Source organism: Antechinus flavipes, chromosome 1 (genome assembly GCF_016432865.1).
Source record: "Antechinus flavipes isolate AdamAnt ecotype Samford, QLD, Australia chromosome 1, AdamAnt_v2, whole genome shotgun sequence".
In the NCBI taxonomy this organism is placed as follows: Eukaryota; Metazoa; Chordata; class Mammalia; order Dasyuromorphia; family Dasyuridae; genus Antechinus; species Antechinus flavipes.
In genome coordinates this window covers 661,941,842-661,962,447 of record NC_067398.1, presented here as the reverse complement: position 1 = coordinate 661,962,447, position 20,606 = coordinate 661,941,842, and the positions used below count along the sequence as shown (strand labels likewise).

General features: G+C 35.5%; 1 protein-coding gene and 1 long non-coding RNA gene across 7 annotated transcripts in view; both read right to left on the bottom strand.

The window, feature by feature from the left end:
• ZFR2 (zinc finger RNA binding protein 2) overlaps positions 1 to 7,701 on the bottom strand; it is a 115,660-nt gene extending 107,959 nt beyond the window's left edge. The window contains exon 1 of one of the 6 annotated variants that reach the window (XM_051971950.1): positions 6,982 to 7,701. In XM_051971950.1, coding sequence (XP_051827910.1) covers positions 6,982 to 7,034 — 53 coding nt within the window. In that variant the 5' untranslated portion in view covers positions 7,035 to 7,701. The remainder of the gene's footprint in view (positions 1 to 6,981) is intronic. The other 5 variants (XM_051971947.1, XM_051971946.1, XM_051971949.1 and 2 more) reach the window with 5 other exon arrangements.
• A 1,241-nt stretch (positions 7,702 to 8,942) lies between these two features.
• LOC127544960 (uncharacterized) overlaps positions 8,943 to 20,606 on the bottom strand; it is a 123,798-nt gene continuing 112,134 nt past the window's right edge. The window contains exon 5 of the long non-coding RNA XR_007949569.1: positions 8,943 to 9,076. This is a non-coding gene — a long non-coding RNA (uncharacterized LOC127544960). The remainder of the gene's footprint in view (positions 9,077 to 20,606) is intronic.

Genomic DNA, 20,606 nt, shown 5'->3' with positions numbered 1-20,606 from the left:
AATTTTTGGATTCCCAGTCAATGATAAAGAAAAATGCCTTTGAATTCAATTATAATAATGCAATTAAAAAATATCTGCTCCAAATACAACATAACTTAAAAAAATTAAAAAGAATGTATACATACATACCCACTGCTTACCTCTACAAAAAGTGAAAATTTTCCTGCTATATTCCCAAACACAGACTTACTTAACTTTGAATATTTTGGTAATTTTTTTTAAATTTGCACAGAATAGTTCAGGCAACCTTACAAACGACAATATTCAAATCCAAAATATTCTCAAGTAGTGAAGTTGCACTAATCTTCAAAATGGGCTATTTAAAGATATCTTATGGAGGGGAGTGAGAAAGGGTGGAAGAAAAGAAGGTGACCATGTGCCAAACAGCCAACCAACACTTTATTTTTACAAAAACTCTACAAACTATATAAAAAAAATTTTTCACACAGAATCTTAAAGTTGAGAGGGAATTTTTGATGTCATCAAGTCCAACACCATCTTTTCTATATAAGAGAAGAAAAGGCTTAGGAAGGGAAATAAAATGTCTTGCCCAGTTCACACAACTAGTTAATGGAACAGCAGAGACTGCAACCCAAGTTTACTGATTCCGCTTCATCTTTCTGCCTCTGCCTGAAAGATGTCTTAACTGTTTCCAGTCAAATGGAAACTTCTTGAAGTCAAGGACTATTTCTTTTTGTCTTCATATCTATAGTGTTTAACACAATACTTGGTACATGATGACCTCTTAAAGCTTACTAAATTGTATGAACTATGACTCTTGGTGGTAGATATGAGTAACTTAATAATGGATATTTCAAAAATAAGCTTTTAACATACACTTGTATGTTAACTCTTTATCTTATTTTTTAAAAGACATTTTTAGTTCAAATTAAGATAGAATTATCTCAAATAAGGGAGTAAACTCTAAGATCTAAGGTTTCCAATGCTAATATTTAATGATTCTATGAATAAAATACTTGACAGACCCTATAAAGCAGAACCATGATAAAAATATTTTTAATTTAACATTACTTCATCCTGGATATTTCTCATCTGTGTAAGAAATTCTTAAACAATTCATCTAAATCAAAAGTTTAAGTGAAATCTTAAAAGCCTATAACATGCATTATAATTATTATTATTATCATCATTATGGTTCTCTATTGGCTATGATGTATTTATTCCTCTAAAGGAGAGAACATCCAGTCCAAGGACAGTATAATAAGGCCCAAGAAATCATTTCTGGCCCTGCCAAGGTTACTGCAAATGACAATAACCTCCCACTGCTTGAGTTTTTTAAGCTGATAATTTTGTATGACCCATGAATGATATAAATATCCAAAAGGCCCTTGGCAGAAAAAAAGGTTCCCACAATACAATTTGCATTATACCTTAATGTAAAAAAAAAAAAAAAATCTGTGAATCTTTTGAAATTTTGAAGATTTTAAACATACTAGTTTAAACAGACTACAATGATAGTTTTAATTACCTTTTCTCTACATTTCTAGGACTCTCCCACCATTCCACCTCCCACACTATCTATCCCAATCTGGAATGTAACGCAAGTCTTAGATTAGTCTAAAATGAAAAATTTACCCATATAAAAAGAATTAAAACAGAATTTCAAAGCTTCTTTTCAATATGTTTGTTGTATTAATTTTAAGTTATACATACTTTCTGAACATAGCATGAGTAAAAAAAAAACTGGTAAAAAATTTTTTAAAAGATGAGAATTCAAAAACTGGCTTCTGAAATTCAAAGAAAAGACTTAGAATGAAAAGTACATCCTATGTTTTGAAAAAATCCACGTATCCCAAAATCCTGACAATTTTCTTCTTTGAGTAAAATGTCTTTACCTCATGAAAAATGGCTTCACATTTCCTGCCTTTTAGTTTTACTGTAACTAATAATATGAAAACTCAAAAAAGTACATTTCAAACTATCTAGCCTTATCATTCTGTTTGTCATCAAAATGCACAGAGATCTTTCATTTTAAAATTTATATTCAACAAAAACTTTAAGTTTTCATTTTTAGGGTGGTGCAATGTAGAGAATTAGTTTTGGAGAAATTATGACAAAAATTACACAAGCTGACCCAATCCTGAGATACTTTAAGACTACATTGGAAAGACTCTCCAAAAAAAATAGTAAATAGCAACAAACTATTGAACCAAGGAGAATTTCTTTTTCAATTATCTCTCAAAAGCTTTCTGATTATCCTCCTCTGGGATATATAAGTAGAGTTCAAACGCAAACTGATCCTGCTCTACAATATATGGCCAGGGGGAATCTAGTAAATTAATTCAGTAAACCTAATTAAAATTCAGCTTAATATTTTAACCAAATGTGCTTATCCCCAATATTTTTAAGAATAGCAGAAAAGAGTTCATGTGGGGAAATGCTTTTTCCCTGCAAACAACCTAATGACAAACTATCCTTAAAAGTAGTTATTCTATTGAGTAGCTCACTACAATGGAAAGAGTAGAAGTGTATGTAATATCTCACCAGGGGAGTCAAATAGTGTGGATCACCAGACCTTAATGCACCACCTGGAGGCCAGGCTGGGTATGACCAGGACCGTTTTTAAACAGGTTTCAGTCATACCTGACAGAGCGCTCCCACAATCGGTGATATTAGGTGATCTTCCATCTGCCAGTACTGGGATTGCATGTGATGCTCCCCACAGGTCGATTTGATTCCGTTGCTTTTCAGTATCTATATATCGCCTTTGGGAGAAATTTTTGAGAGATATGGCTGGGGTTATCATTACTATTCTAATGACATCCTACCATATATTCCTCAGCTTCCCAGCTCTGAGGAGGATTTTTAAGTTTTGGAAAACATATTAAACCACAATCTGGGTGAGCAGACTATAAAATCATAAGTAGACTATAATCAAACTAAAACAAAAGCAGATTCATTCAGCATGGCAGTAATCTTAAACAAAAGGAAGTTCCTTTATTAGAAAAGAATGAACAGCTATGACCCTTGACATCAGTTGTGATCAAGGCTGCAAATGCTACTAGCCTCTTCATTATGGGAGAGTAGAAGCCTATCTGAGAGAATGCTACACAAACCTACTTTAGACCACAGGCATTTATTATCTAATCACTACTAGTGAAAACTTCTACCACACAACTGCTTCTACTCCGCACTGATACTCAAGACTTCAATTACCTAGTATTACATAAAGTTAAGAAAAGGTTAAAGCATTAAACTACTCAGCTAAGCTACAAAGTAAACCATTAAGCTTTAATACTTTCAGTACAAAAGATATATAGTTTCTTAAACTAAGGACCTATAAACTAAATGTCATCTTTACTTAAATAAAATATTACATAAAAGTATAGCAAAGCCTATATACAGATTTAAATCTATGTCTAGAAAGCTAGCGAATGAGGCAATCTCCAGAATCACCAAAGCTTTTTAAAAAATTATTTTGTGAATACTTTATTGCTTTCTAATAGAACAGGCTTCCAAAATGACATGTTAGCATTACAACATTTTGATCACCAATCTAATTTAAGCATATGCAGAATTGCAATATGACTACCATGACAGCTTTCTCCAATTCACTAGTGCCCAAAATGTATTGTCATGTTTTGGTGTCAATTGATGTCAATTAAAAACAGTGTGGAATTAAACTCTGCAAAGTGGAATGATCTTTAATTATAAAAGCTGTTTAGTATTAATACTAAAGCTTATGAAACATTTTATTTAAAAATGCAGTTGAAACAAGGGGGGAAATCAAGATGGTAATCAAAACCATGTTAATATAAATTATTTTCAGATATTCTAACTAACCTCCAATATATCTTGCTGACCAGTGACTGAAATGTTTCAAATCAGTACCCTGTTTATTAATAGTGATACAATTATCTGTGAAATATTCTAACAAGTTAAGCAGACACAATTTTAAGGATATAAAAAATACTGTCTCTATTTACAGAATGTCCTTTGTGAATATTACTAGCTAAAATACTTCAATAAAGCAAAAACCTAAAAAAATTTGCCACCTAATTCTCTAGAAACATATTTTTTTTCTTAAACTAAGTATACAATATGAAAGATCCACAATTTAAAGACATTGAAGTCAAAAAACAACTTAAAAGAAAATACTCTACTTAACATCTTTCAAATCTAGAATTCTCTTAAGTCTATCAATTTTCCCTTCATATTTGGCTCTGAATAAAATTCATTCCTTTCTCAAATGACAAATTGCTGTACCTTACAGATGCTCTTAAAGACACCCAAAATCCTGCATACATAGCACCCCTTCATTCACAGTAATATCACATACACAGCTAGGGGTACATTTCATCAACTATATCAGAACATAAAAATGCAGGAAATCATATTTTACAAATACCTTAGTTCAAAGAGATTTAGTAAAGATCAGCACTCATTTTAAACAGCTTAAAACAATTTTTCTCCAAAAGGTAATTGTGAAAGAAAGTTCAACATTCAAGCATCTCCTCCCTTTCTCCCCACCATCTGACTGGAGTAGAGAGGTAAATTTCTCTGCTATTTAACAAGGTATATAAATGGGCAATTGGGCTTCCTTTTTTAAAAAAACCCACTAACTACGATCATACATCTGTGATGACAATAAGAGTGAGTAAAACATCAAAAATGAAGTAATCTGCTTCAAGGAAAACAGAAGGCCAGGATGGCTTTCCTCATAAAATCCATTATCAGCAGCTGCAACAAAATATAATTCCTGAAGTGCTGTACACATTAAATAAATACATTGATATTCCTCTGAATTATTGTCCCCAAATCCAAGTTTAGCCTTTGTTTCCTTAACAAACCAAAAAAAGCCCAAGGTTGGAAAAATGGAATAGTGTAAGAGTGTTATAAGCAAGAGTTGGGCTAATTGTTATCCCAATTACTGAAATACAGTGGGTGGAGACATGCAAATATTGGAATTGGAAAAAATGGAAAGAGTAAGAACCTAAAGTATTTGGTAACCAATAGCTAACCAGGCATTTCTATGATCTGAGAATTGACCCTTCATACTTATGTGATAGGCTAAAAAATGCAAAAAGAAAGCATCCAAACTAGAGGGGGGAAAACAGGTAAATGGTATGGTTTGTTGTAAAAAACAGTGGAAACCAAAAATAGGGAAGGGGAAAGAGGGGAGAGACAGAAAGACAGACAGACACACATACACACAGAGAGAGACAGAAAGACAGACAAACACAAAACCTTCCCTCTTCTTCCAGGCAAGTACTAAAAATGAAAGAATGACAACTATTCCTAAGGGAGGGCTGGGAAATTGAGTGTATAGAAATACTTCAGAAAATGTCTAATCCTTAGGAAGAGCCTTCCCTCCCTATTAGGTTTTCCAAATTTCCTTCTCCCTACCCAATTCTTTGCCCATTTTTGCCCAGGTTTTCAGTTTCCCTGCCTTCCCCATTTCAATTGTTTATAATCACTGTCCTGACAGACAATCTCTATCCTAACCCAGATAAGCTCTCTCTTTACCCTCTCCTGTCAAATCCCTGATTGTCTGATGCCCTATATATACCTAGTTCTCCCATTTCCTCACCTATCCTTCCTTATATCCTCCGTGTCCTTCCACAAACTCCCTCACCTCAGGGTTTTTGATCCTTTCTTTATCCCTCATTTCCCCATCCCCAAACTATCCTAACCCATAGATCCCTGTCCCCATCTCTTCCCGGATTTCTTTATTCCTTAAGATTTCAAACTATCATAACATGACTCCTTTAGTTTCTTCTACCACCGTCTTCTCTATTCCCCTCTTACCAACAATTACCCCAATGCTCTGTGGGCAGCACACTCCAGCCCCCTCCCATCCCTTTCCCATCCTTCAATTGTACCCCCTCCCAATCCTTAGATCTGCTTCCCACACAATCTCACCCACCTCTCCTTCAACTGCACTCCTATTCCCGGTTATGCACCCCCACACATACTTGGTCCCCATCCTTCCCTATAGCCCCTTCCCTCTGCCCCTCCCTCTCAGGAGTTACACCTCCCGCAGACCTCAGCAGCCATCCCCAAACCCCAGAGCCTCCCATACACCTCCTCTCCTTCCCCACCAGCACTGCTGCCCCACTTCAGAAGCTTCCCCCATCCCCAGTGCTGCAGCCAGCATCCTTCCCGCGCCGCTCTGGAAACCCTTCCTCCCAACATCCCCGAACTGCCGCCCACACACTCCCCTCCCCGTCACCCCCTAATACCTCTCTTCTCTCCTTCCCCCCACATCCCGTGCTGTCTCCCACGGCTCTTCTTTCTTCCCCTAGCCCAGAGTCGGCTTCTCCCAGCCGGTTTAAAGAGTCTTTCCCGGCTCCTGCACGATCCCTTGTCTTTCGCCTCCCCATCCCCTGCCTCCTGCACCTAGTCTATCCTTGGTTCGGCACCTGCCTTCTCTTTAAGATCCTTCCTCCAACCTACCCCTTTATCTCTCCCGGCCCCACAATCCATTCAATCTACCCTTTTCTATCGAGGACTCTGGCCACCCCATCTTCTCCCAACACCCCCCGCGCTCCCCGCGCCGGCCCCCGTCCTGTGTTTTGTCCACTCTCTACGTCCCCTCTATCCTGCATTCAGAACCTCTTGTCTACATCCCGCCCCCCCCCCCCTCCCATCGCAGGCTCTGCTCCGGTTTCCACACCCCCCTCCTCTCTCCCTCCTACCTCATCTCCCCCCCACCCCATCTATATTCCCCCGCCCACGCCGCCATCTTTGCTGCGATTGAAGCCGGCCCAGGACCCCCAAGGAGAGGAGGACCGAGCGGCTGGGACTGGGCCGAGCTAAGCCAAGCCAGGCCGGACAAGGCAGCGCCTCAGCCTCCCCGGGCCCGCAGCGCTGCCTCCAGCTCCCCCCCGCCACACGCCACAGTCCCGGTCCGGCTCCATTCTGAGAAGCCGGGACCCGAAGACGGAGGAGGCCGAATCTGGAAAAGGCCGGCGCTCCTGGAGAGGCGCGGGGAGAAGGGGCGGCGGGGCCGGGAGGTACCTGTACTGCGGGCCGGCACCCGGCGCGAAACCGTAATAGTTGCTCGTCGCCATCTTGGCGTCTTCACAGAGCCTCGCCGGCCCGGGAGGGGGAGGAAAGATAGAGAAAGGGGCGCTCGGCACGTGATCCCCCCCGCCCCGGAGCGCGCATGCGCCTCGCGTTCCCGGCACGCGCCGGTTGCTCGCTCGAAGACAATGTGATTGACCTCAAATATCCCCCAAATCCTCGTCCCTAGCAGCCCCAACATGAGACTAGTCCTGTCCTAACAAACATCCCCTTCCAATGTCACTACATCTCTGGAGACCCCTGACAAAATCAGGCCTTCCTTGAGTTCATATTAACCCATTTAATGACCCCTTTTCAAAGCCCCACCGTCCTGTCAATCCATATCCGCCCGGCTCAGCTTCCGCTCTCAAAGGCGCCCTTTTCGGAATGCTGGCCCTTTTTCAGTGCTCTTCCTCAAAGCCAAGATCCTTTCAATTCCCTGTGACGCCTCTTTCTCAGGACCAGGCTTTCCTTAGTGCTGCCTCAACCCTCAATACCCCACTCAGTGCCAGCCCCTTAACCCTCTGGCCAGCCCTTCCTCACCATCCGCTGAGCGTCCCTCTGGAAGCCAGACCTTCCTTGCTCAGAACTCCCTCGAGTGCCCTTTATTGGAGCAAGCCTGCCCACGAACCTCCTCTCAGGAGCTCTCAAGGTCAGTTCTTAGGTTGGCTTTGAGAAGAGATGCTAATTAAGCTCCAAAAAGAAAAAGCATTATAACCTGGAAGTGGTCAAACCTGAAGCAGAAAATGAAAGCGATCTTTAAAAATGTGTATATGTGCGTATGCAGGCACAATATATGTACATATGCACATGTATACATATGTATGTGTAGAGATCCGCAGGGGTCCTCAAACTACGGCCCGCGGGTCAGATGCAGCAGCTGAGGACGATTATCCCCCTCACCCAGGGCTAGGACGTTTCTTTATTTAAAGGCCCACAAAACAAAGTTTTTGTTTTTACTATAGTCCGGCCTCCAACAGTCTGAGGGACAGTGAACTGGCCCCCTATTTAAAAAGTTTGAGGACCCCTGGGTCCCTGTACTTGTAGCCTTCATACTATATTCCATATATGATATAAGAATCTGGGATAAATGCATGGAGAGAATAAGTATATACCAATGGTATGGCTCACTAGGTGTAGTAGCTCATATGTGAGGAAACATAAAAATCCAGCCAAGGGTTCTAAATTTTCTCAGAATGCAATATCTAAGTTTAATTGGACTCTATGCAAGCTGTTCTCTAGATCTTTCACATCTTTATATGGGCAAACTGAAGTATAAACAAATTCGGGTTGTTCCCCCCTTTTCCTCCACCATGGTATCTTGCTAAATTCATCATTTCTCTCTAAATCCCAGGATCCATTTTAATAGAGAAGATGAAATATTCAATGGTTAAAATAGAGAATTTACAATGTATATTTTCAGTTCTTTGCAATATTTTGTGCAATATTTTACTTTCTTGGGTCTCAATAGCTACAGATTCAGAGATTCAAACATGTTTTAATCATATAGTTTTAACAATACGGAATTAAAATGAAAATATATATATATATATGTATATATATATATATATAATCCTTCCATTGTGTCTACTCCTTCCTAAGTTTCAATACAGTTGAGAATATTCTCCGAGTGTAGAATCTCCTATCTCAAACTCAAACTGATGTAATAAAATTCTCCAGCTCATCAGCTACAAGATTTATAATATTTGCAGATCATGAATTTATTTTGGATAGTGCTTATAATGGCATAGAATTTTAACTACCTACATGAGGACTTGTCTGCTTCACCCTTCAGTCATGATTTCTGATCATGTTCCTTGAAGCCTGAACCTATATTTCAACCCTGGCATGGTCATTTCTTCTCAAGAGGTTCAAATAGGAAAATTAGTGGTATGGAAGAGAAACAATTCAAAGAGTAGATGGTGTACTTTTAATTTAATGTGCTATTCCAAAATCATTGTGACTTCCAAAGAGGGAAAAGTAGTCCTTTTCCAAGACCAGAATTTCAGGATTTCCTCCTCCAAATTATTTCCTTCAGCTCAGAAGATCTCTACAGAAAAAGAAAGATAAGACATTCTTTCAGGTTATACACTCCAGTAAATACAAATAATTCTTTATTCTGGGTTGGGTCTGACACAGACAAGGCTCCTAGTAATTTAGACTTTATTTTGAAACAAATGAGATCTTATAGGTAATTCAACCTTTAACAATAAAGCTTTATTTAATTACAGCAGAAGAAACTCAACTAGAATTGGCACTGAGAATCCCTGAAATTGATTCAACTGAGCAAAGCATATATCGTGATACAGGAGCCAAGCATCTAAGAGTGGCTGCTTTGTACCCAAGTGATAAAAAAGTGACAACAATCTGAGACCTTAGTTTCTTGAACCAAACAATCTTTTTATTATTTTATTTATTTATTTATTTTTTGCTGAGGCAACTAGGGATAAGTAACTTGCCCAGGGTCCTACGGCTAGAAAGTGTTAAGTGTCTGAGGTCAGATTTGAACTCAGGTCCTCCTAACTTCAGGGGTGACACTCTATCCACTGCACCATCCAGCTGCCCTAAGCCAATTAATCTTAAGGAAATTTCTCAATGGCTTTTGAGTCAAAATTAGCCTAACATGCATAGGGAGGAATTAGAATATTGTTCTTTTTAAAATAGTATTTTATGTTTCCAAATACATGCAGATAGTTTTTAACATTCAAAATTATGTTCCAAATTTTTCTCCCTCCCTCCTTTCTTATCCCCTCCCAAGAGAGCAAGCAATCCCATATCAATTAAACATATGCAATTCTTCTGAACATATTTTCATATTCCTCATGCAGCACAAGAAAAATCAAATCAAAAAGAAAAAACAAACAAACAAAAACAACAAAAAGGTGAAAATATTATGCTTTGATCCACATTCAGTCTCCACAATTCTCTCTCTAAATGCACATGGTATTTTCCACACCAAGTCTATTAGAATTGTCTTGTATCACCTCATTGTTGAAAAGAGCTAAGTCCATTACAGTTGATCATCACATAACATTGTTTCTGTATAGAATGTTTTCTTAGTGTGCTTTCTTTATTCAGCATCAGTTTATATAAGTCTTTCCAGGCTTTTCTGAAATCAGCCTCCTCGTCATTTCTTATAAAACAATAATATTCCATTACATTCATATTCCATAATTTATTCAGCCATTCCCCAACTGATAGGCATGTACTCAATTTCTAATTCCTTGCCACTACAAGGAGGGCTGCCACAAACATTTTTGCACATGTAGAACCTTTTCCTTTTTTTAAGATCTCTTTGGGATACAGACCCAGTAGAGACACTGCTGGATCAAAGGGTATGCCTACCTTTATAACCTTTTGGGCATAGTTAGGATATTGTTCTTATAATACACCACCTCTTGGTGCTAAGATCCTGTCTTCGGTAGGACCTTCCATCAGTGGAGCCTGTGAGGTTAGTAAATCTCTTTCTATGGTGAAACAATATGGTGAAATAAAATGGTGGTATGATATTGTTTGTGGGCTTACTTCCTAAAGTCAGCAGCATAAGGTAAAAAGTAAGTTCACCAAATTGAACCCCATACCACCACCATCCTCTCTTTCCAAGACCCCTGAAGACCTGCTCTCCAAGCTGTGGAACTTTTCTTGGACCTTGGTGGCATCAGTAACACTCTGTTCTACAAAAGATCGCTTCAGGAAAGAGAAGCAACAGAATGGACAAGATATGTGTCTGGTTTTAGAATTCAACCTCATATTTTACCTGATCTCAGAATCTCAGAGACCCAAATTCCAAATGACAAAAATAAACTTTGACAGCATTGTCACTAGGTGGTCATTCTCTATACCAACATGCCAGAGAACTAAGGAGCAAAGGAACAAGACAGGACACCATTGGAATAAGAGGGGAAGGGAGTTATTGTGCAGCATTTTACTAAGCTTGAGGAGAAAGCCCATCATCCAACTGTCCCAAAAGTCACTTGAGAAAGAGCCCTAGGCTGGTGAGTTGTGAATTGGTTTTGAGAAAAATTAGCCTTCAGAAAAATCATTGTTAAAGAGAGGGATTCAGACTAAAACAACTAAAGATCTTGGGAAGAAGAAAACTCAAACATCAATATTTGAAACATTAAAAGCTGAATGGAATATGGCCTCCACATATAATAAACAATAAATACTACAAAACAAAGGAAAATGATGCATCATTTGGTGAGACACAGAACTCCGGGAAATTTAAAGAAATCATGGAATCACAAGATGGCATTCCTGAGTGGTTTAAAATAGAAATAAGAGTTATGAGCCTATATAGTAAATGATTGGTAGAATAGAAAAACTAATGTGAGACCACAAGTCTCATCAAAAAAAAGAGGGGAGGATAACAGTGGATTAGGAATACAAATACACATAAGTAAAGGATAATCTAAAAGACAAAAAGCATACATATAAAGAAAATTTGCTCTCCAATCAAAATATATTGATCTCCAAGATAAACCATAGTGACAACTGAAGAAAAATACTAATTAAAACACCTGAGCACCATAATGTAAGAAATAATAGAAGAGAAGAAAATGGTAGAGTAAATCAGAAAATTCCAAGCTCTTCAAATTTACTTCACAAACAAGAACAAATAGTGCATCAGGGTGAACATAGTGGGTAGAAATAGATAGAAATTGGGGCAGAGCAGTGGTCTTCCTAGAACAAATGGAGAAGACCTGAGGAAAGATGGAGATTTAACAAGTGAAGTGCAAGCACCTTCAAGCTATCTCAGCTCATACAACACACAAGACCTAGAAGCAGCTACTGGGAAATAACCTCAACCTTTAACAAGGAAATTCTAACTTAGAGGGAGCAGGAAAAGATCAAAGAACCCTCTGCTGCTGAAAGACATCAAGTCTAGCTGTGTTACAGAGAAGTGATCCCAGGTTGGGGCTGGATGTGAGAAGAGCTAGCACATGCCCAGCCAAAAGGAAGAACACTCAGGGAGCAGGACCATTTTCAGTATAGTGTGGCTGGGAGCCCCAGCCATGTTTGAAGGGGAGAGGGCATGCTGAAATTAGGTCCTGGATAAAGCTTAGAAAATAACAATAAGAGGGGCAGCTAGTGGCGCAGTGGATAGAGCACCAGCCCTGAAGTCAGGAAGACCTGAGTTCAAATCTAGTCTCAGGCACTTAATACTTCCTTAGCTGTGACCCTGGGCAAGTCACTTAACCCCAATTGTCTCAGAAAAAAGAAAAAAGAAAAAAGAAGGACCTGCAGCCAGAAGTATCATGCTCCACACCTCTCAACCAGAGGTGATTATAATAACAAGTGCTAAAAATAAAAATGAGCAAGCAAAGGAGAAAGAACCCAACCATAGACAGCTACTATGGGGATAAAGCAGAACCTGAGTTTGTTTTTCAGATGAGGATACTGAAGGGGGAAAAAAGCAAAACTTCTCTTACCCCAAAGAGTAATATCAAATGTTCACATGCCCAAAAAGAGCTTAGAAGAACTTAAAAAGAACTTTAAAAATCAAATAAGAGAGACGGAGGAAAAATAGAGAAAAAACCAATCCAACAAAACCAAGCAAATTATGAAAAGAAAGTTAACCAACTAGAAAAAGAGATCCAAAATCTTAAGGAAGAAAACAACTCAAATATTAGAATTGGATAAGGGGAAACAAGTGAAATTTTTAAAAACTAAGAAATAATAAAACAAAATAAAAAGAATGAAAAGAATTGAAGAAAATGTGAAACAGCTCATTAAGAAAAATAACTGATCTGGAAAACAGATCAAAAAGAGAAATCACAAAAATTATCAGACTTCTTGAAAGCTGCAATCAAAAAGACAAAAGAATTTTGATATAATATTATTAGAAATAATTGAAGAAAATTGACCCAAAGTTTGAGAACAAGATAGAAAAAGAGATATAAAAAAACAAATTCCCCAATTATCACCTGAAAGAAATATCAGGATGAAAACTTACAATAATATTATAGCCAAATTTCAAAGACTCCAGGTCAAGGAAAAATATTATGAGCAACAAAGAAAAAACAATTCAAATATTGTAGAATGCCAGTTAAGATTACACAAGACTTAGTTGCTGCTACTCTAAAAGACTAAAGGTCTTAGAACGCTATATATCAAAGAACAAAAGAACTGGAGTTGTGGCCAAAAAATAAGAATAATCCTGAATGGGGAGGGTTAAAAAATGATATTCAATGAATTGACAGACTCTAAGGTTTTGTCCAAAGAAAAAAGACCAGAATTTAATAGAAAATTTGACATATAATATCCTGGAGAAATATAAGACAAACATCAAAGACCAATTACAAGGGATTCATTAAGAACAAACCGTTTACTTTTTGTTTGTGGAAATGTAAAGTATATTCTTAACATTGTAATTAGTATTTGGATAATATGAAAGAAATGATGATAAACTGAGTGTAATCTGGTGATTCTAAAAAGCAAAACCGTGTAGAAAAAGGTAAAAGGAGCAATTATCTCATACAAATGAGGTACAAGAGAAAGCACTAAATCAGAGGAATAAGATAGAAGTAGAGAACCGGTAATGCTGGAACTCTACTCCCATCAGATCTGGGTTAAATAGGGAACAACATATACATCTAGAAGGGTACACAATTCTAAATTTATAAAGATATATGAAGATGAGGGAATAAGATGGGAAGGATGTTTAGAAGGGTGTATAGATTAAGATTTAGGAGGGGGGAGAATAAGAAAAGGGAAGGGCCCTTAGAGGAATGAGTAAAACAAGGAAAAGGAGGATAAGGGGAAAGGATAAGGGAAAGATTCTTTAAAAGAATGTGTTATATAGGGAGGTAGCTGAGAAGAACAATAATGAGGAAAAAAGAAACAACTAGTAATTTCATTAAAGAAAATGGCAATAGTGAAGCAACATATTAAAATCTATGTGATAAAGCAAAAGCAATGATCAGAGAGAAATGTACATCTCTAAATGTTTATTTCAACCAAAAAAGGGAGCAAAACAATGAAATAGGTATGCAATTAAAAATAAGGAAAAGAACAAATTTAAAATCCCCAATTAAACACTGAATTTGAAATCCTAAAAATTAAAGGTAAAATGAATAGAATTCAGTGTAACAAAACCATTGAATTAATAAATAAAAGTAGGAGTTGATACTATGGGAAAAAAATCAAAAAAATAAATAAGCCATTCATTGATTAATATGATTTTTAAAAGAGAGAGAAGAAAACTAAAATACTAGAATCAAAAATGAAATGAGTAAAAGTACCACTAATGAAGATGAAATCAAAGCAATTAAAAGGAGATATTTTGCCCAATTATATGCTAACAAATTTAACAATTTAAATGAAATGGCAGAATATTTATAAAAATATGAAGTGCCTAGATTAACAGAATAGAAAATAGAATATCTAAATAGCCCTGTTTTAGAAAAGGAAATTGAAAAGATCATAAATGAGAAAAAAGCACCAGGATCAGCAAATCTACAAGTGAATTCTATAAAATATTTAAAGATGAACTAATTCCAAAATTAAATAAACTATTTGGAATAACAGGAAAAGAAAAGCAAAATCTTTTAGTGAAACAAATATGATACTGATACCTGATACCTAACCTAGAAAAAATAAAAACACAGAAATAAAATTATAGATCAATTTTATTAATGAATATAGGTGCAAAAGTCCTAAGTAAAATACTAACTTAAAAAATTATAATATATTACCAAGATTATATATATTGACCAAGTAGATTCATACCAGGAATGTGGGGGATGGTATAGCATAAGGAAAACTATTAACATAATTGAAGAAAAATAGGATGGAGGACAATATACGAATAGTAATTATAATTTTAAATGTGAATGGGATGAATTCACTCATAAAACAGAAATGGATAATAGAATGGATTAAAATACAGAATCCAACAATATGTTGCTTACAAGAAACATATTTAAAATGATAGATAAACACAGAATTGCAATAAAGGACTGAAGTAGAATGTATTATGCCTCAGCCAATGCAAAAAAAAAAAAAAAAAGCAAAGGTAGCAATCACAATATCAGAGAAAGCCAACACTAAAATAGATCTAATTAAGAGATAAAGAGGGAAAATATATTATAATAAAAGCTATCATAGATAATGAAGCAATATCACTGCTAAACTTTATGCTCCAAATGCTTTGGCATCTAAATTTTTAAAAGAAAAATTAAATGAATTATAGGCAGAAATAGTACTATAATAATGGGGACCTTTAATCTTCCCCTCTCAGAACTAGAAATCAGAACTCTAATCAAAAAATAAATAAAGAAGCCAAAGAAGTGGTTAGCTTTTTTCCTCTGGAAGAACAAAAAGTCAAGAATTTCAAGGGAATTAATGAAAAAAAAAATGCAAAGGAAAATGGTCTAGCTGTACTAGACCTAAAACTGTATTATAAAACAGCAAACAGCAAAACCATTTGGTACTGGCTAAGAAAAAGAGTAGTAAATCAATGTAATATGTTAGAATCACAAACTACAGTAGTCAATGACTATAGTAATTTAATGTTTGATAAACTCAAAGACTCCACTCTGGAATAAGAACTCAATATCTGACAAAAATTGATGGGGAAACTGAAAAATAGTATGGTAGAAACTAGGCATTAATTAACACCTCATATCTTATACCAAAATAAGATTCATGATTTAGGCACAAAGGATGATACTATAAGTATATTAGGAGAATAAGAGATAACTTACTTCTCAGATCTGTGGAAAAGGGAAGAATTTATGGCCAAAGAAGAACTAGAGAATATTATGAAATGCAAAGAGAATAATTTTGATTATATTAAGTTAAAAAGGTTTTGTACAAACAAAATCAATGAAGCCAAGATTAGAAGAGAAGAAAAAAACTGAGAAAATATTTTTATAAATCCAGTGTTTCTGATAAAGGTCTCATTTCTAAACTATATAGAGAAATGACTCAAACTTATAAGAATACAAGCCATTCCCCAATTGATAAATAGCCAAAGGATATAAACAATTTTCAGATAAAGAAATTAAAGCCATTTCTAGTCATATACAAAAATACTCTAAATCGCTATTGATTGGAGAAATACAAATTAAGACAACTCTGAAGTACCACTCCCCACCTGCCAGATTGGCTAAGATGACAGGAAAAGATAATGATAAATGTTAGAAGGGAGGTGGGAAAACTGAGACACTAATACATTGTTGGTGGAGTTGTGAACTGATCCCACCATTCTGGAGAGTAATTTGGAATTATGCCCAAAGGTCTATAAAACTTTGATCCAGCAGTGTCTCTACTGGGACTATATTCCAAAAAAATCACAAAAAGGGGGAAAGGTGTACATGTGCAAAAATGGTTTTGTTGTTGTTATTGTTGTTGTGGCAAGGAACTGAAAATTGAGTGGATGCCCATCAGTTGGGGAATGGCTAAATAAGTTATGGTATATGAATGTAATGGAATATCTTTGTTCTATAAGAAATGCCAAGCAGACTGATTGAAGAAAAGCCTGGAAAAAGTTACATGAACTGATGCTAAATGAAGTGAAGAGAATGAAGAGAACATTGTACACAGTAATAACAAGATTATGTGACGATCAACTGTGATGGACTTGTCTCTTTTTAACAATGAGGTGCTTCAAGGCAATTTCAATAGACTTGTGATAGAAAGAGCTATCTGTATCCAGAGAGAGAACTATGGAAACTGAATGTAAATAAAAACATAATCATTTCACCTTTATTGTTGTTTGCTTGTATGTTTTTTCTTTTTCACGTTTTCTTTTTTCCCTTTTTATCTGATTTTTCTTGCACATCATGACGAATACAGAAATATATTTAGAGGAATTGCATCTGTTTAATCTATATTGGTTTGCTTGCTGTCTAACTTGTCTTCTCTTGTCTAGATTGTCTTACCTACTTGAAGATAATGAAATTAAGTTGTGTGCCACCACTGAACCAAGAAGCATTTTTACACTTCAAAAATTATTTTATTTATTTTATTAAATATTTCCAATTTCATGTAAAAAAATTTAGCAATATTTTTTAAATTTTGAGTCCCAGATTTTTTTCCTCCTGCCCCTCTCTTTCTTGACAAGGCAAGTAATTTCATACCAATTATATTTGTAAAGTTATACAAAATATATATTCATATTAGCCATGTTGCAAAAGAAAACACAAACAAAAAAACAATAAATACAAAGAGTTAAAAATGTCTCAATTTACATTCAGAATTCGTCAGTTCTCTACTTTGGAAGTGGATACTATTTTTCATTGTGGGACCTCTGGAATTATCTTGGATCTCTTGATTAGAATAATTAAATCTTTTTTCTATTACTATATACATTATTCTCCAGTTTTCCCAGAATTTTTTTGTCAAAAAAAAAAACTTGATCTTTGAGTTTATTAAACACTAGATTACTATGGTCATTTACCACTGTATATTATGTATTTAATCTATTTCATTGATCCATTATTCTATTTCTTAGCTATGATGATTACCACATCCAGAGTTCTTTCCATTATGTTGAAAGCACTATCCCTCCTTCCCTGAGTGACTACCTATTTCATTCATCAGAATAACTGTTCCAGAAGTTGTATGTTGAGTGCCACAAACTATTTGGCTTTCTTCTCCCTTATCTTCAACCCTATATTAAGCAAGAGGAGTGCTTAATACTTGAACTATAAATTATGTGAAACCATAGGTGCTGAATGAAATCATGTTAGTGACTCAGAACATGGCATTCTTCCAATGCAATTGTTCTGACCACTTGTGGTTGTCATCTGGCAGGTCTGGCAATGTAGATATCCTGCTATGCTCTGGCTGAATTACAATTGGGTAATGGCATACTGCCTACCTAAAGCTGCGCTTGTACTTTTAATTAGATAATGGGTTCTGCCCTGTGGGCAGCTGCTACAATATTTGGCTATCATCTTCCAAATGGTGTGCCTTTGGTGATATGTCCTATTTTGTATAATATAAAATATTACACAAACACTACTGCCCAGATTACTGGCCTGAACTCCATTCATACTTAGCTCTTTCCTCTGTTGATTATCTCCAATTTATTCTGTCTATATCTTTAGTTTGCACATAGTGATTTATAAGTTGTTGCCTTCTTTAAACTCTAAACTCTAAAGAGCAATGAGCTTTCTTTGTATCTTCAGTGCTTAGCACAGTACCTGAAAAATAGTAAAGTTTAATCAAATATATTAACTAAGTAGGCTGTTAAATAAGTTTATGATCAGACCTCAACTGACTTCTCACAGCTTCACACCCATTCTCTTATGGATCTTGCTTAGGGGCTCTGTCACTAGTTTCATGACAAAGGGCAAGTCATTTAATCACTTTGAACCTCTTTTTTCTTATCTGAAATATAAGGGAATAGGATTATATGACCTTTTAGTTCCTTCCAATTCAAAAATTCTCTGAGCCAAGGATTCCTTGTCGTGCTACCCACAGACTGTGTGCCAAACCTCCTTTTTACCAAGTTAAATACAAATAAATTAAATGAACAGTTGTCAAGCACTTAATAGATGCAAGGCACAAACTCTGCTTAGTAAATATAAATATGAGTACACCACAGTATGCTACTTGCTCCATAGAAATTTAAAATTTTAATAATGCTCCAAGCTGCCACCCTAGGACTCTGGTTCAAAACTACTCACAATTTAATGATTTTCAGATTTTCAGGATTTTGTTACAAAAAGACTTGAAGTTAATAGAAAATTTGACATACAAGATCCAAGAAAAACATAAGGTAAATATCAAAGACTAATTACAAGGGACTCAATAATGACAGACTATCTACTTTTTATAGGTGGAAATATAAATTATGTGTAAAATTGTCATCAGTAATTGCATAGGTCTAAAGAAAGATTGGGAGGAATTGAATATGATCCTAAAAAGCAAAAAACATGTAGGAAAAGGTAAAAAATAATTGTACAAATAAAGTACAAGAAGAATTGATACAGAGGAATTAGATGAGAGATGAATTTTGAACACACACATATATATATGAATATAAAAGTTTCTAAATTCAGAAAGAAATAAGAGACTAAGGGGATAAGGAGAGGGAAGAGGATAAGGAAGGGATTTTTAGAGATTTATAATTATACAGATAAGATCTGTATTATATACATAATACAGATATAATATGTATATATATACACATATATATATATAATACAGATCAGATCTGTATTAAAGAGAGAATAGCAAACACTTAGAAGGGAATAAAATCTCTCTAAATTTATAAAGAAATAAGAGGATGAAGGAATGAGATGGTAGAGCAGAAAAGGATGTGTATATTAATGGAAATGGGATAAAATGTGTAAATTGGTAGGAGTGGGATAAAGAGGAAACAACATATACTTTTAGAAAACTATAAAAGTCCTCTGAATTCAAATAGAAACAAGAGGGTAAGGGGAAAAGATGGAGGGAGAGAATAAGGGAAGGATCCTTGGATTACATTTACTAATAGGAGGGCAGAATAGCAAGTAGAAGTAAAAGAGAGGAGTCAGAAGGGATTAAAAAAGAGAGAGATGGACAGAAACAGAAAATAAAGATCAGGAGTAGAATTTATTAGGTAAAAAAGCAGGGGTAGTAATCATGATCTCACATAAAGTTAAAGCTAAAATAGATTTAATCAAAAGAGCAAAATAGGGAAACTGCACTATATAATGCCTATATTGATCAATATTGTTTCAGACTATTTAAAATAACTAGATAATATAAGGTTGTAATATTGCTGTGGTGTAGGAAATGATGAGTTGGTGGATTTAGAAAAATGTGGAAAGATTTGGACTTATGAAGGAAGATGTTATCTACCTTCAGAGAAACAAAGGACAAATAAGCATAGTACAATCTTACATAGATGTATATGAATATATATGTATAAAAATATAGATATCTATGTCAAAGTATGTGTGTATATATGTATATTATGTATATATATTTATGTGTATGTGAGTGTATATCACCATACTTATTGTAGTTTTCTTGGGGGAAGGGAGAGGAAAGAGGGAAAAAGAATAAAGTAAAATATGTACAGCAGAAAACAAAAGAAAATCTACAAGGAAGCAAAAAAAAAAAAAAAAAAAGAACAGCTATGAGAACAATGTGTAGTATTTATTATATAGGCTTTCTTGAAATGGAAATGTATTGCTTTATATTTTGAATCCTCTCTTATGTTCTGCTATACATATAACAATGTTTTTTTTTTCTTTTCCTATTTTGTATTTAAGTTTTAAATAAGAAAAAACTTTACAATAATGATTCATTTGAAATAAGTTACTCAAGAATATTGTCTCTTTTTTTGTACTTGTATTTCCAGCACCTTTCCATAATGTCTGGCACAAAGCAAGTGCTTAATAAATGTTAGTCAATTGATTTGAATGATCAGAACTTAATTTTGTGATCCATACTTAAAGGAATTAAATTAATATTACTCGGGATCAGGGAAGGGAAAGTACAGAAAATAATTTAAGAAGTGAATTAATTAGATTCTCTTATCCATATTATTAACTAGATTTAATAGTAATTGGGCTCTAAATGAACAATTTTTGTGATAAATTGACTGCCATTCCTGGGGAGTAAAAAAGCACAAA